The sequence below is a fragment of the Zerene cesonia genome, unplaced genomic scaffold (genome assembly GCF_012273895.1).
Source record: "Zerene cesonia ecotype Mississippi unplaced genomic scaffold, Zerene_cesonia_1.1 Zces_u003, whole genome shotgun sequence".
In the NCBI taxonomy this organism is placed as follows: domain Eukaryota; kingdom Metazoa; phylum Arthropoda; class Insecta; order Lepidoptera; family Pieridae; genus Zerene; species Zerene cesonia.
The window spans coordinates 100,923-113,998 of record NW_024045133.1 but is presented as its reverse complement, the minus strand read 5'-3'; the positions used below and the strand labels follow the sequence as shown (position 1 = coordinate 113,998).

Here is a 13,076-nt window from a genome sequence, read left to right as displayed (position 1 = left end):
TATTGCAGCGATTTCGAATTATATTAAATTTTTCCCGGTTACTGTCAGAATTTGACAACTTTAATTTAGACTTTGCTCCTGCCTTCTTTCTTAAAAGTTTTACTCTCGTATTAATTATAATATTATTAGGGCATCTAGGGATGTTTCATAAATATACTCGGACGCTTGTGAATAACAAAACATATTAAAATGACCACATAATTTATTGAATGCTGAAATCTTTATATTTTACGCCAATGATATATTGTCTATCAATATCATCGCAAGCGGCGACCAATTCCTCTTTATTTCTGTATTTGTAGAAAACGCGTAGAGACTTCCATTTGGCAGTAAACTCTGGATCATTGAAGAAAGGTTCGGAAGTCTGTATGTCTAATGGTTTTTGTTGTAGAGGTAAGACCAATCTGAAAATAAGATTAATCAATTTATATGCTATTGTAATATATGAAATATTGATTTTGTTTTATAGCATTGAAATGCTGTATAAATGAGAAATGTTATAAAGAGGGCCCTTAGGCATAATATTATGCAATACTAGCTTTCTTCCCCCTCTATGTATAGTATCCGTTTCCGTAGGATTTCGGACAAAAATCTATCGTTTGTCCTTCCTGGGTCTAAATCTATACATAGTAGTGAAATAGGATATCAACTTGTACAGTTCAGTAAAAGCGACCAAATTTCAATATTGGCAATTTATTAAGGCGGGTGATGTGTAAAACTCCGTTTACGAGTCCTCTAAGAGTACCTTTCCCAGTCCATTCCTACTTCCCAATCGCCAATCCTTTTTTAACCCCTTACCCTTAAAACGGGCAGCACATTTGCGCACATTTACCTCTGCTCTGTTCATGGGCGGTGATCGCTTACCATCAGGGGAATCACCAGCTCAGTTGCCCGCTGTGACGTAAAAAAGATTATGTAATGAAAGCTCACCTAGTAGCATGCAGGAACATCCTGTGAGGGGCTATATCGCCTCGATCGCTGTACGTGTAGTCGCCGAGTATCGTGTGACCTATCGCGTGACAGTGCACGCGGAGTTGATGACGACGACCTGGTATATGCGTGTGTTAAATTATTATTTAACATATGCAAATCTAGAAATGAAAAACTTTTTAATGGATTTTAAAAGAGATTTATTCATTATATTATTATTATCCCGACGTTTCGAACACTTTACAGCGAGCGTGGTCAAGGTGGACTGAAAACTTAAAATCCGTTAAAAAGTTTTTAATTTCTAAATGTATAATAGTCGCGTAAAATCAAACACAAGAAAATACTATATGCAAATCTGTTTAAATTCCACATTTTCATTCGGTTCTTTTCAAATAACCCTACACGCAGAGTGACTGGTATAGAGTAAGTATCTTGTATGGGTAAATTTTAGATTTTTGTTACCATATATAGCCTTCTATATTTATTTCTGTGTAAGTACAGAATTCAGTTTCAGCAAAAAGATATTTGTAATGCATATTTTTTTTGTGGGAGTCGAGCACACTTGGGCACGAATTGGTCCAGATCACACCGGGGAAGTACCACACCCTCACCGAAAACCGGCGTGAAATAATTGCTTACTGTTGTGTTTCGTACGGTAAGTGGGGGAGCCAGAGGCCTATATCCTTTTCCTTACCCGTTCCAGTCTTTTCCTTCGTTCCCTACGTCTATCCTTTCTTAATCCCTTTCCAATTTAAAGTCGGCAATCCATTTGTAGAGGCGTAAGGTCTGCAATTGACCTTACTCCTCTCCAAATGTTTATGGGCGGTGGCAGCGCTTAGCATCAGCCGACCCACCAGCTCCATTGTCGACTATGACGTAAAAAAAGACGCGAGTTCGAATCCCGCCTCGTGATAATTTTTTTTTTCTATTCTTTCGAAATTTCTCAAACAACACACCAGTTATAGGCTTCAACAAGACGACGGCAACGGGATCGCCGCCATAATACCCGGTCTCCAAGACGAGCAGCCGCGTGTGCGCCGGCCGCGAGCCGCCGCAAGCGCTGGCGGCGCTCGTCACGACGGACATACGGTGCCCGTTGTGCGGCGACTGGTCTGTACCTGACGATTCGAATACAGGACAATTATATTAAAGGTCCATATTCTTCCTTTTCCAGTCCTTTTCTTTATTCCTCTCGTCAATTCTTTCTCAATCCCTTTCTTGAAAGTCGGCAATCCATTTGTAGATGCTTAAGATCTGTAATCGACCTTACGTCTCTCCAAATGTTCAAGGGCGGTGGTAGCACTTACTATCAGGCGACCCACCAGCTCCATTGCCGATGATGACATAAAAATCACTAATCATATATGGTAGCTAGGTTTGGATTGATTGGTCTGTGCAAAAAGATTTTTAAATGTAAATAAAATAAATATTGAACTACTACAATGTATAGGTGAATTGTAGTTGAGTATTGAAATATTTCAAACAATAAAAATAAATCGATGAGACGGAACTTGATGTAATGAATCATTACATCATTACTAATGATGCGGGTATACACTATACTTTTGAAATGTTCAAATATTTAGTAGCCTTATGGGCTTAAAACAAAATTTTTTAATTGAAATATTACATTATCTTTTCTTTTTCTTATTTTTTATGCGACTTGAATATTTCATAGCTTTAGCTTGTTGACTAAAAAACACCTTCAAAACGAACTCGTTTATATTTTAATTTAAAGTCTAATGAATTATACACACCCACTGCATAGCGTATTTCAGCCAATTGAAACTCAGGGTGTCCTCTGACAACAGCCATGTAATACTTTTTTGTAAGTCTCTTCTCGAATAATTTCCCCGCGTTTGCTGCGGTTGTTTTGTTTTTCGCTATACACAATACGCCGCTGGTGGAGTAATCGAGCCGCTGCACGAAATATAGTGGATTCGATGATGTGGACAGGTGGGAATCGTGCGATGCAATGTGACATGTCACTGTATTCTGTGTTAAAAATAATCTTTACTACATCTTACACCTTTATAAGCATAAATAATTCTAATATGTGTAAATAAATAAATATACTATTTGTATAAATGTACTTATATAATACTTGCTGCGCGTTCTGGCTTTGCCCGAGTCATTTATCGTAATTGGAATAATATAAAAATCCTATCTTTAAGTTGGATCAAACTGCATAAGGTATGTAAATTTGATTAAAATCGGCTGAGTGGTAGTAGAGGTCCATCGCGGACATATAAAGTAACATGTAATTTATATATTTTAAAATACCTTACTATACTTTTATCTCATAATAATAATCGATACTAATAGCGCATCACTAACAGATGCTATAAAAAAAACAATAACATAACCTCAATATTTAATATATTGCGAGCATTTTCTTATCGTATCTTTGAAATTATATAACTTTTTATATATACATACCTTTTCATTGGCATCGTCAGAGTTAATATACATATCGTATGGTTTGTTAACTACAAGAAAATCATCACTTTCAAATAATTTTTCGACAGCCATTTTGTTTACAGACGTTGTGACCGCGCGAAAATTTGAAAATCGTTCAAAAATTAGTACATTGTAGAACTGAACGATATTCTTACAAAAATTGGTGTTTTCTTGAAAATTCCTTTTCCTAAATGAAATGCCGGCACGACTTTGGATATCCTTGGACATAAATTCAGAAGAAATTTTGTAAATGCTACCTGTATTGCTCGATCGAAACAACAATCAAATATTTCTTCAAAGGGCATGTTGTGCTGAAATGAAAAATTTACATCTTGAAATTTACGTATTTTTTAAATGATGATTTGATTGATGCTCAATTATGATTTGACGATGCACTCAATTTTTTTTGGACAAAACACAAACGAAATGAAAACCAAAGAAAATATATGTGATAAATTAAAATATATGTACTAAATTAAAAGCAAATAATATATTTGCTTTTAAAAATATATATTGAATAATTATTTGAATAGAATGTACAATTACTATTTCTTATAAATGGGTTCCTAAAAGATAAAGATATGTATATTAAAGTAAATGTATAGAAATAATTATTATGTAAATGATTTGTTTTCATAATTCCTGAACGAATGTAAGAAAGACATTGCCATACATATTTTTTGTACTATATATGGTTATACTTGAGCATTTGACATTAACTGTCAACGTCAATCGAAATTTTCCTTACGTATTGTTTATTTTTGCAAATGGGTACCTATTTGCAAATATCTAAACACTTATCTGATAAAAGTAACACAAATCTTTGAAACACTAAGTTTGAATCATAGTAAGAGAGCCATGAAACGATTCAAACGGCATAAAATAAAGCGGGAGGAGCCCGAAACGTCGCAGGCTCGAAATGAAGAACACGATTTAGCTTACTATATTCATGATCGAGTTGAACTGATGCATCAAGTATTTTCTGTCTTGAAGCATAAGGAGCTACGAGCTATGGCTCCGGAGTGCGTGCGACATATATCCATTGACGATCTGCAGGAATTATGCACTGAAGAGGTTGGTTAGATTTTAGTTTTGAAATATAGCACTAAGCCCATTACTGTGACATTCTTGAGATACTAATGGCATATTAATTGTTTCTCATCAATTTAATAAGTGAGCTAGCTTAGTAGCTTTAAATTTCTTTATATATGTCTGGTGAGGCATTAAATCTTTAAGATAAATAGTTTCATGTTACAGTATTTAATAGCTTATAGTTATTTCTACGTAAAACTTTAGGTTCTGCATGTAATCAATCTCATAGCACTTTCATATGAAATCTTATATGGCAACTAATATTGTATAACAAATATGTATAGCTGCTGGGGATAAGTTCCAAGCGTCTCTGTGCAATACTGGATGGTGCAGAGCCACCATCCAACACAGAGTCATCTAGCTCATCTCCAGAACGGATGGAGACAATATCACTGGACAGCATATCCTCTGACGAGGAGATACTAAGTGAGACAAGCCAGAAGAAAAGTAAAAAGGTATGTTGATTCATTTATGAATGTATTAGCTGCAGAATATTGTATTAAGATTTATAATTTGTAACTACATTCTTGCAAATAAATTTAATTTGAATGTACATAACATTCTGGTGCTATTATTATTTTTACGCGGCCATTCATAGAATTTGACACAAATATCAGCTTTTACCAACCCTCTCTTTCCCTATTATCACACTGTGTTGCACTTTCTGCAACCCCACTAGAAATATTTCGTCACAAAAATCAAGAACGTGTTCTATGAACCTCCCCAAATGAAAAATGTTCTTATATAATGTTAAAAGAGAAGCTGCAGAAATTTCTTGGTTGCTTCTGTTTGTAACAACTGCTTCTTGATTGAAATAATTTCCATATGTATTTTGACAACACAACAGCTTTTTTTCTATCGTTCCATGTATAAAATTTGAATAATTGTTATGTCACATAATGTGGGAGAGGGATCGTGACCTGTTACAGGACGTGGAAGGAGTCGAAATAATTTAAAATTCGTGTGGCGTAGTTTCTAAATGTCCCCCAAATTTGTGAACTATAAATTACTATTTGTGTCATGATCAGCACAAACACAAGCACCACAAGACGAAGCACAAGCGGAGCCCGACGCGCGAGGGCGAAGACCCACGGGCGTCGCGGGCCGGCCTCACCGTGCTCGAGCTGCTCGAGCTGCAGGCGAGGGCGCGGGCGATACGCGCGCAACTGCAGAGGGCTGCTGGTGAGTGGGGGGGGGGGAGAGTCTTAAACTAACACGTCATGTTTGGGTCATTTATATAAATTTTTTCTAAATGTGTGTTTCGACTTTAGTTTTATACCATTCAATTAAATGTATGTTGTTACACAGCTAGTGCCATAAGATTTGTAAAATATGTCTCTTATGTGTTTTTATGTGTTAGGCTTCAAATGGCGAGCAAAAAATACTGAATGCATCTTACTGAAACTGTACTATAATATAGCTTATCCATCAAAATAAGGCATATCTGTATGTGGTAGTCGAGCATGCTTCGGCACGAATTGGGCCCGCTCGCACCGGGTAAGTACCACACCCCCACAGAAGAACGACGTGAAATAGCATTCTGCTGTGTTTCGTTCGGTGAGTGGGGGAGCCGGAGGCCCATATCCTTTTCCTTACCCTTCCCAGTCCTTTCCTTTATTCCTATCGCCAATCCTTTCTTAATCCCTCCCCAAAAAGTCGGCAATCATTTGTAGAGGCGTAAGGTCTGCAATGGACCTTATGCCTCTCCAAATGTTCATGGGCGGTGGTAGCGCTTACCATCAGGCGTCCCACCAGCTCCATTGCCGACTGTAACATAAAAAAAAAAAGAAAAGCTATATAAATACTTGCTTTTGCCCATCCGTAAAGCCGCGCGGCGCAGGCTATTACTAGGAATCTAGTATACTAGATACTATATGTAGAAGACTTATTAACATGCTTTTATATGCTTCACCTCTATATTTGTATGTTTATATGTAAACAACTTCTTAAGACTGAATGTTGACCAACTTCACTTTAAACAGACAGAAATTCCAACTTTGTACACTTAATTCACTTATTATATGTGTTTGTACATGTTTGCGCAGTGCCAACAGAAGCAGAAACCACCAATGTACAAACGTCAGATGATGATGATGAAGTGGTGATCAAGGAGGAAGCACCTGAGGTTGTCGAGATCAGCAGCGAGGATGAGAAACCCAGTGTACAGGAACTGGACAGTGAGTATGGCTGTTGTAGAATCCTACTATCCTACTGATATTATAAATGCAAAAGTTTGTGAGGATGTGTGTGTGTTTGTTGCTCGTTCACGCAAAAACTACAGAACCGATTGCAATGAAATTTTATATGTAGACAGCTGGACAAGTAGAATTACATATAGGCAACTTTTTATCCCGTTATTCCTAGTCATTAATATATAGAGAATTTGCAAATTTGCAAACGCGTATGAAGCCGCGGGCAAAAGCTAGTAAGCAGTAAGCCAGTAGTCTATATGTAAAAGCACTCTATAAAAACTTAAAAGTACTTACTAGAAGTTTGCTCAATAAATCTATACTAATTTTATAAAGCTTAAGAGTGTTTGTTTGAACGCATTAATCTTAGGAACAAATGGTCTGATTTGAAAAATTCTATGTAAACGGCTATATATATACCACGGGCGAAGCCGGAGCGGACCGCTAGTCAATAATATAAATTAAGCTTTAATAAGATAATTTGTTTTCCTTATTTGCAATTGGAATTAATTAAATACCTCTTCAGAATATTTCATATCGAAATGTCTTAAATGAATTTATTTTCTTTTTAGAAAATTTAAAAAGTAATGGAGAGAAATCAAGTGAAAATGCAAAAACAGTCACTAAGAAAATCAATGATTTGATCATTACAGTACCTCAGTCGAAACCAACGAGAAAAATTAAATTAAACAGAACCAAATCCGTTAAAAAAGGCGACGAAGTCTCTAAAACAAGCGCAGTAGAAATTGCTGCAGTTCCCACTGAGAGCAAAGAACAGCAAAAAGAAAAGAAAACAAAGAAAAAGCAAAGGAAAAAAGATAAATCGAAAAACAAAGACGGAAGTGATCAAGATGAGATTACTTTGCAACTGTCAGACACGGAAAAAATGGATCTATTAGAGGATTTAGATAGAAAAAGTGCGACAAGCGAAGATTCTGAAAGTAGCTCGAGCTCTGATGATGTTAGTTCAGATAGTTCAGATGATGGTCAAAAATCTAGCAACAATAATGCGAAAGATGTTAAAGTTACAAAACCTTTAAATAAGAAAGAAGAAGGTCACGTCAACCCTAATTCCATGGAGGCTGATATCAAACTTGATAAAGGCGTTACGATGGTTGAAGATATGGTATTGAATGAATCCAACAAAAATGATGAGATGGTAGTTGAACAAAGTGAAACTCAGGATGTGTCAGTAACTAAAGACGCAGATGACTCTCTTAAAAAAATCGTCAACGATGGAACAAATGATGATGTCCAAAAAACGGAAAGAAATGAAAAAATGGACGTAGATGCTACAACCGAAGATATAACAGAAAACTCACAATCAAAAGAAACTCCTAAAGATGTAGAAGAAGGCGAAATAACCGAACAAAGCCGAAATTTATCCGACGGTGAAATATCACAGGAGAGTGTAGATGTAAAACAATCAGTATCAAACACGCAAGAGGTCGTATGCATTTCTGACGATGAGAAGAAAAGCAAAAAGAAGAAGAAGGAGAAAAAAAAGAAATCTAAGAAGTCGGATTTTCGGGAGAGCGCTGATCAGAATTTCTATAAAAAACCAGATACAACGGATTCTGTAAATACAGATGCTAGAATTATAGACACGGATGTAACAGATACAAAAGCAGATATTATACTAATAGCAGATAAAGAAAAAGTTACAGACACCAATTGCACAGATGATGTATTCGAGTATTTAGAGCTATCTGACGATTCCTCTTGTTGCGAAGTTGAAGGCGTATCTGTATTATCAAAAGAACCGACCGCACAAGAAATTGCCGCACTCTCAGCAAAAATCGACGAAATAGAGAGAGAAGAAGTGATCACGGAGGAAGAGATTAGAGAATATGAACAATTGGAAGCTAATAAAGATAAAGATTCAGAACAAGTAGAAAATATATCGTGGAAAGATAGATATTTGGAAAGTAAGAAAGTTAAAAATGTACTCAATACTGCAAATATTTTGAACGCTATGAGAAAGAAAAATAAAGAATTAAAACATAAAATGGAACAAGCTAAAAAAGAAAACGTAGAAACCAAAGAGGCAGAAGTTCCGCAAGAAGTAGCGACTGCTTCTGGTGTTGTTGAAGGATCTATAGATCATTATAACACGTTAGAAGGATCCACGAAATTTGTAGATCCAATTAAAGATGTGGAAGAAAGAAAAGTTTCGAAGGAAATGGAAAAAGATGCGAAACAATTGTTGAAAATGTATAAAAAACTGCTAAAGTATAATGATATGAATAAAAAGAAAGATCCGAACAAAAAGAAAAAGAAAAAACAGAAGAAGAACAAAGATAAGGATAAAAATAGTAATTAATTTAATGACATATGTATAACGCAATATATTATGCTTAAAAAGGACCTTTTCATTGTTTTATTTTAAAATGATTGACATTTTAGATGTATGAATGATGATGACAGTACCCCGCCATTTTTATTAGCCTTCCTCCATAAGTGGACCATCTGGAATTTCTAACAAATAAAAAACTAAATACTAGTACAGTATTGTGTAATCTAAACTAACATTGCAAAGAGTAAGAATTTGTAATTTTGTTTGTTTGTTTGTAATAGATAAACTCAAAAACTGTTAGATCGATTTTAAAAAACCTTTACCCTTAGTAAGCTGCAACGCTGAGTGACAAAGGCTTTATATGTACCACGGGCGAAGCCGGGGCGAAATGCTAGTCTGTGGTATAGTACCTACAAACAAGTCTTCAGATTGTAAGAAACCAAGTCATTAAATATTACGAAAAAAAGAACCTTGAAAGGCTAACCCTTAGTTTTACGAATTGTGTATTTTTTTATTCTCCGTTATTTTTTATTTAATTTTTAAGACTAGCAACATCGCATAGCGAAGCCAAATTAGAAGTCGAAACGTTTTCAAAATGGCCACCATTCTATATACCCATTAGATACAGGTTGCAGTATTTTGAACAGTTGTTTTTAATTTCTAACAGCGAAATACAATAATTACCAAGTACTGTGATATAGCAAGTGACTGAATGACGAATTGTGAAATTTATTGAAGTGATTGGGGGAGTATTTTACTGTATAGGGACTAAATAGTAGACGATCGCATGGGGATACCAAAATGACGCAGTTTTTACCACCAAACTTGCTCGCATTATTCGCGGCAAGGGACCAGATCCCTTATCTACCGCCTGCAGCCAAGTTACCACATGAGAAGAAACAAAAAGGCTACGATGGAGTCGGCGCTTTTCTCAGTGTATTTGAGGTTAGCTATTACATCTTGCATTATTGATATTCCATTTTCTCTAATATGCAAATTAGCATTTAAAAGTTGGTAAAGCATACGCGCAGCGTAGGATATTTTAGATCGATTTTTGCGGTGATTACCGAGAACTAATAACTATAACACTACAGTAATGGCACCTAATAGATCACACGTAAATAACACGTCTCTGTTATTCTACGCCATTAATGTATAATTAGTTGTTCGCCCCTGCTTCTTATGTGGTACATACATAGCCTAAATGAATGAGTGATGGTATAGTTTTGGAATGGTGAAAGAATTTTTGAAATCAGTCAGGTTGTTTATGTGTGATAACGTTACAAACATACACATAAGAAAATCTATATTATGTATTCTTAATATCTATACTAGCTGCGCTCCGCGGTTACACCCGCGTAAGTCTGTACCCCGTAGGAATATCGGGATAAAAAGTTGACTATGTGTTATTCCAGTTGTCCAGCAATCTAGGTACCCAACTCTATTGCAATTGCTTTAGCAGTTTTTGCTCAAAAGAGTAACAAACACGTACACATACATCCATCCTCACAAATTTCGCATTTATAATATTAGTAGGATATGCTATCATATTAGACTTACATTTTTTAGTATAGATATTTGAATAAGTTTTATATATTTACCCAAGTATGATTTATTAAAGGCCGTAACAAACACATCATAATGTTCGAACAGCAATTGATGTAACCTTAGCTTACTGTCAACTTTTTATACATCAGCATATTTGTTGTAATTTATAACATTATCACAACAAACATTTACATATCGAATGTGTTTATTTGGCATCGGAAATAGATATTTAATTGTTGTTTTTCCTAATTAACAAAGCTAATAGAAAATAACAATGTTATAGAAAGAGACAACTTACAAATATTATAGATTATCTGCACCCCATGGTTTCAACCGCGTAAGTCCGTATCCCATAGGAATATTGAGATGAGTAGTTTCCTATATGTTATTACAGTTTTCCAGCTATCTATGTACCAAATTTCGTTGCAATTGGTTCAGTAGTTTTTGCGTGAAAGAGCAACAAACACACACACATCCTTACAAACTTTTACATTTATAATATTAGTAGGATAGTAGGAAGTAAGATAGTAGATTTCCAATTTCTGTTATACTATTTACCTTTATCATGAAACTAACACTTTAAACAATAGACTTATAAGTATTTGTTTGTCCAATATTATTATTGTGTTACAGACATACAATAAAACAAAAGTTTCCTCTTTATAATATAAGTGTATGTTAATAAGATATACAGATATGTATTCTACTATATAAAAATAAGTCAGGTTTGCCTTCCTGGCGCTATAACTCTGAAACGCATTAACCAATTTCCACGGTTTTGCATTCGTTGGAACAGTCTCGGGCTCCGTGAGGTTTATTGCAAAGATAATTCAGAAAAAATTTCATCAGGAAAGTGGGAAAAACTAAGCCATCTGGTGGCGAAACGGAGTTCACCGGGTTTGCTAGTATATATATATTTTAAGATAATCTAAGCTAGGTTAAATCTCATCCAGGGCAATCACACTTCACACTATTACACTAATTACACTTATCACACTAAAGTGAAAGTTTGATTGTTTTAATGTTTGTCCATCAATCACACTGAAACTTATGGTTTGCTCAAAAACCTGTACGGATTCTGAAATATTTGGTATACAGATGGGGTATAAGCTGATTTGGGTGATACTTATTATCCCGATTAAATGCTTCCTTGGGATAAAACAGGAATCTTGATGTCCGCACGGAGCCGGGGCGAGCGTCTATTAAAGCATACATAAATAAATACTCATTTATTAAAGTACACTATGTAACACACTCCAGCACCCGTCGGAGACGCCGCCGCCCACGCGGGTGGAGACGCGCGAGGAGCGGCTCGAGCGGCGGCGGCGCGAGCGCGCCGAGCAGACCGCCTACAAGCTGGAGCAGGAGATCGCGCTGTGGGACCCCAGCATCAACCCGAGGGCCACGGGGGATCCCTTCAAAACGCTCTTCGTGGCTAGAGTGGTGAGTGGCGACGGTTGTGGTGCGATCTGGTAGTGGTAGAGCGAGGGATGGTGTTGTGGGATTGCAGTATGGAGCCAAGGGCCAGGAGGGATCCCTTCAAAATGCTCTTTGTGGCTAGAGTTCATACAGCACGTAATAATGTTCATAAGCAGTCCAGTGTTTTTGTGTGAAATTGTTACAAACATACAAAAATATTAGATTTACTGGTTAATTAAATATCTATGTTTGCTTTCAGAACTATGACACATCTGAGTCGAAGCTCAGGAGAGAGTTTGAAGGATATGGACCAATTAAAAAGGTGAGTGTATTTTATTCTAATTGGTTGTTCATTTGTGCCCGTACCGCTTTGCGCCCGCGGCTTCGCCCGCCCTATACAAAGTATAACATGCATAAAACCTAGGCTATGTCCATTCCCTCTGTTCTTTTAGATCTTAAACTATCTTTGTACCAAATTACATCCAAGTCGGTTTGGTGGTCTAGGTGTGGAGGGACAGACATATTTTGGCATTTATAATATTCGTTAGGATCATGGTTGCCCATTGGCTTTTTTTTTTAATATAACTATATATTTGAGTCCGTAAAATTATTATTGGATTTATCATTAAATCTATCGCATCATCGTTTTAATGTGCGAGTGCTCGACACCCACATTAAATGCTTACCATCAGGCGAACCGCCAGCTCAGTTGGCCGCTGAGACATAGGGTCCGCTAAGGCAGAACGGATATATAATTAATAAGTAACGTTACGTGCACACACAGATATACCTAGTGTATAACAAGGAGAACGGCAAGCCGCGCGGCTACGCCTTCATCGAGTACGAGCACGAGAGGGACATGCACTGTGAGTACGCGCGCGCACACGCATACAGACACGCACACACACACACACATACATACATACATACACCTACACACACACACACACACACGCGCATACAGACGCACTAACACACACACACATACAGACACGTACACACACACATACATACAGACACGTACACACACGCAAACAGACGAACTAACACACACACACGCACACACGGGCAGAGGTGTACTGCTACGTAGCGCGTCCCCAGGTTGCGGATAGGGGAAAGCCCGAGGCTCGCATTGCGCGACA

The 13,076-nt window shown here is 36.7% G+C and overlaps 3 protein-coding genes across 3 annotated transcripts in view; 2 read left to right on the top strand and 1 right to left on the bottom strand.

The window, feature by feature from the left end:
- Positions 1–184: 184 nt before the first annotated feature.
- Positions 185–3,497, bottom strand: LOC119838532 (RNA pseudouridylate synthase domain-containing protein 1-like). The gene is made up of 5 exons (XM_038364506.1): positions 3,370–3,497; positions 2,688–2,925; positions 1,887–2,048; positions 931–1,048; positions 185–404 (listed from the first exon to the last, which is right to left on the bottom strand). Exons 1-5 carry the CDS (start codon positions 3,460–3,462, stop codon positions 203–205), a joined length of 813 nt encoding a protein of 270 aa, XP_038220434.1. The 5' UTR covers positions 3,463–3,497; the 3' UTR covers positions 185–202.
- Positions 3,498–4,107: 610 nt separating this feature from the next.
- Positions 4,108–9,039, top strand: LOC119838555 (dentin sialophosphoprotein). Its single transcript, XM_038364538.1, has 5 exons — positions 4,108–4,464; positions 4,767–4,937; positions 5,511–5,664; positions 6,528–6,659; positions 7,244–9,039. Exons 1-5 carry the CDS (start codon positions 4,249–4,251, stop codon positions 8,992–8,994), a joined length of 2,424 nt encoding a protein of 807 aa, XP_038220466.1. The 5' UTR covers positions 4,108–4,248; the 3' UTR covers positions 8,995–9,039.
- Positions 9,040–9,544: 505 nt separating this feature from the next.
- The window catches only part of LOC119838431 (U1 small nuclear ribonucleoprotein 70 kDa-like), an 11,995-nt gene continuing 8,463 nt past the window's right edge, over positions 9,545–13,076 (top strand). Inside the window, exons 1-4 of the mRNA XM_038364378.1 lie at positions 9,545–9,912; positions 11,776–11,958; positions 12,194–12,256; positions 12,719–12,868. Of these exons, the coding sequence (XP_038220306.1) occupies positions 9,769–9,912; positions 11,776–11,958; positions 12,194–12,256; positions 12,719–12,868 (540 nt within the window). The 5' untranslated portion in view covers positions 9,545–9,768. The remainder of the gene's footprint in view (positions 9,913–11,775; positions 11,959–12,193; positions 12,257–12,718; positions 12,869–13,076) is intronic.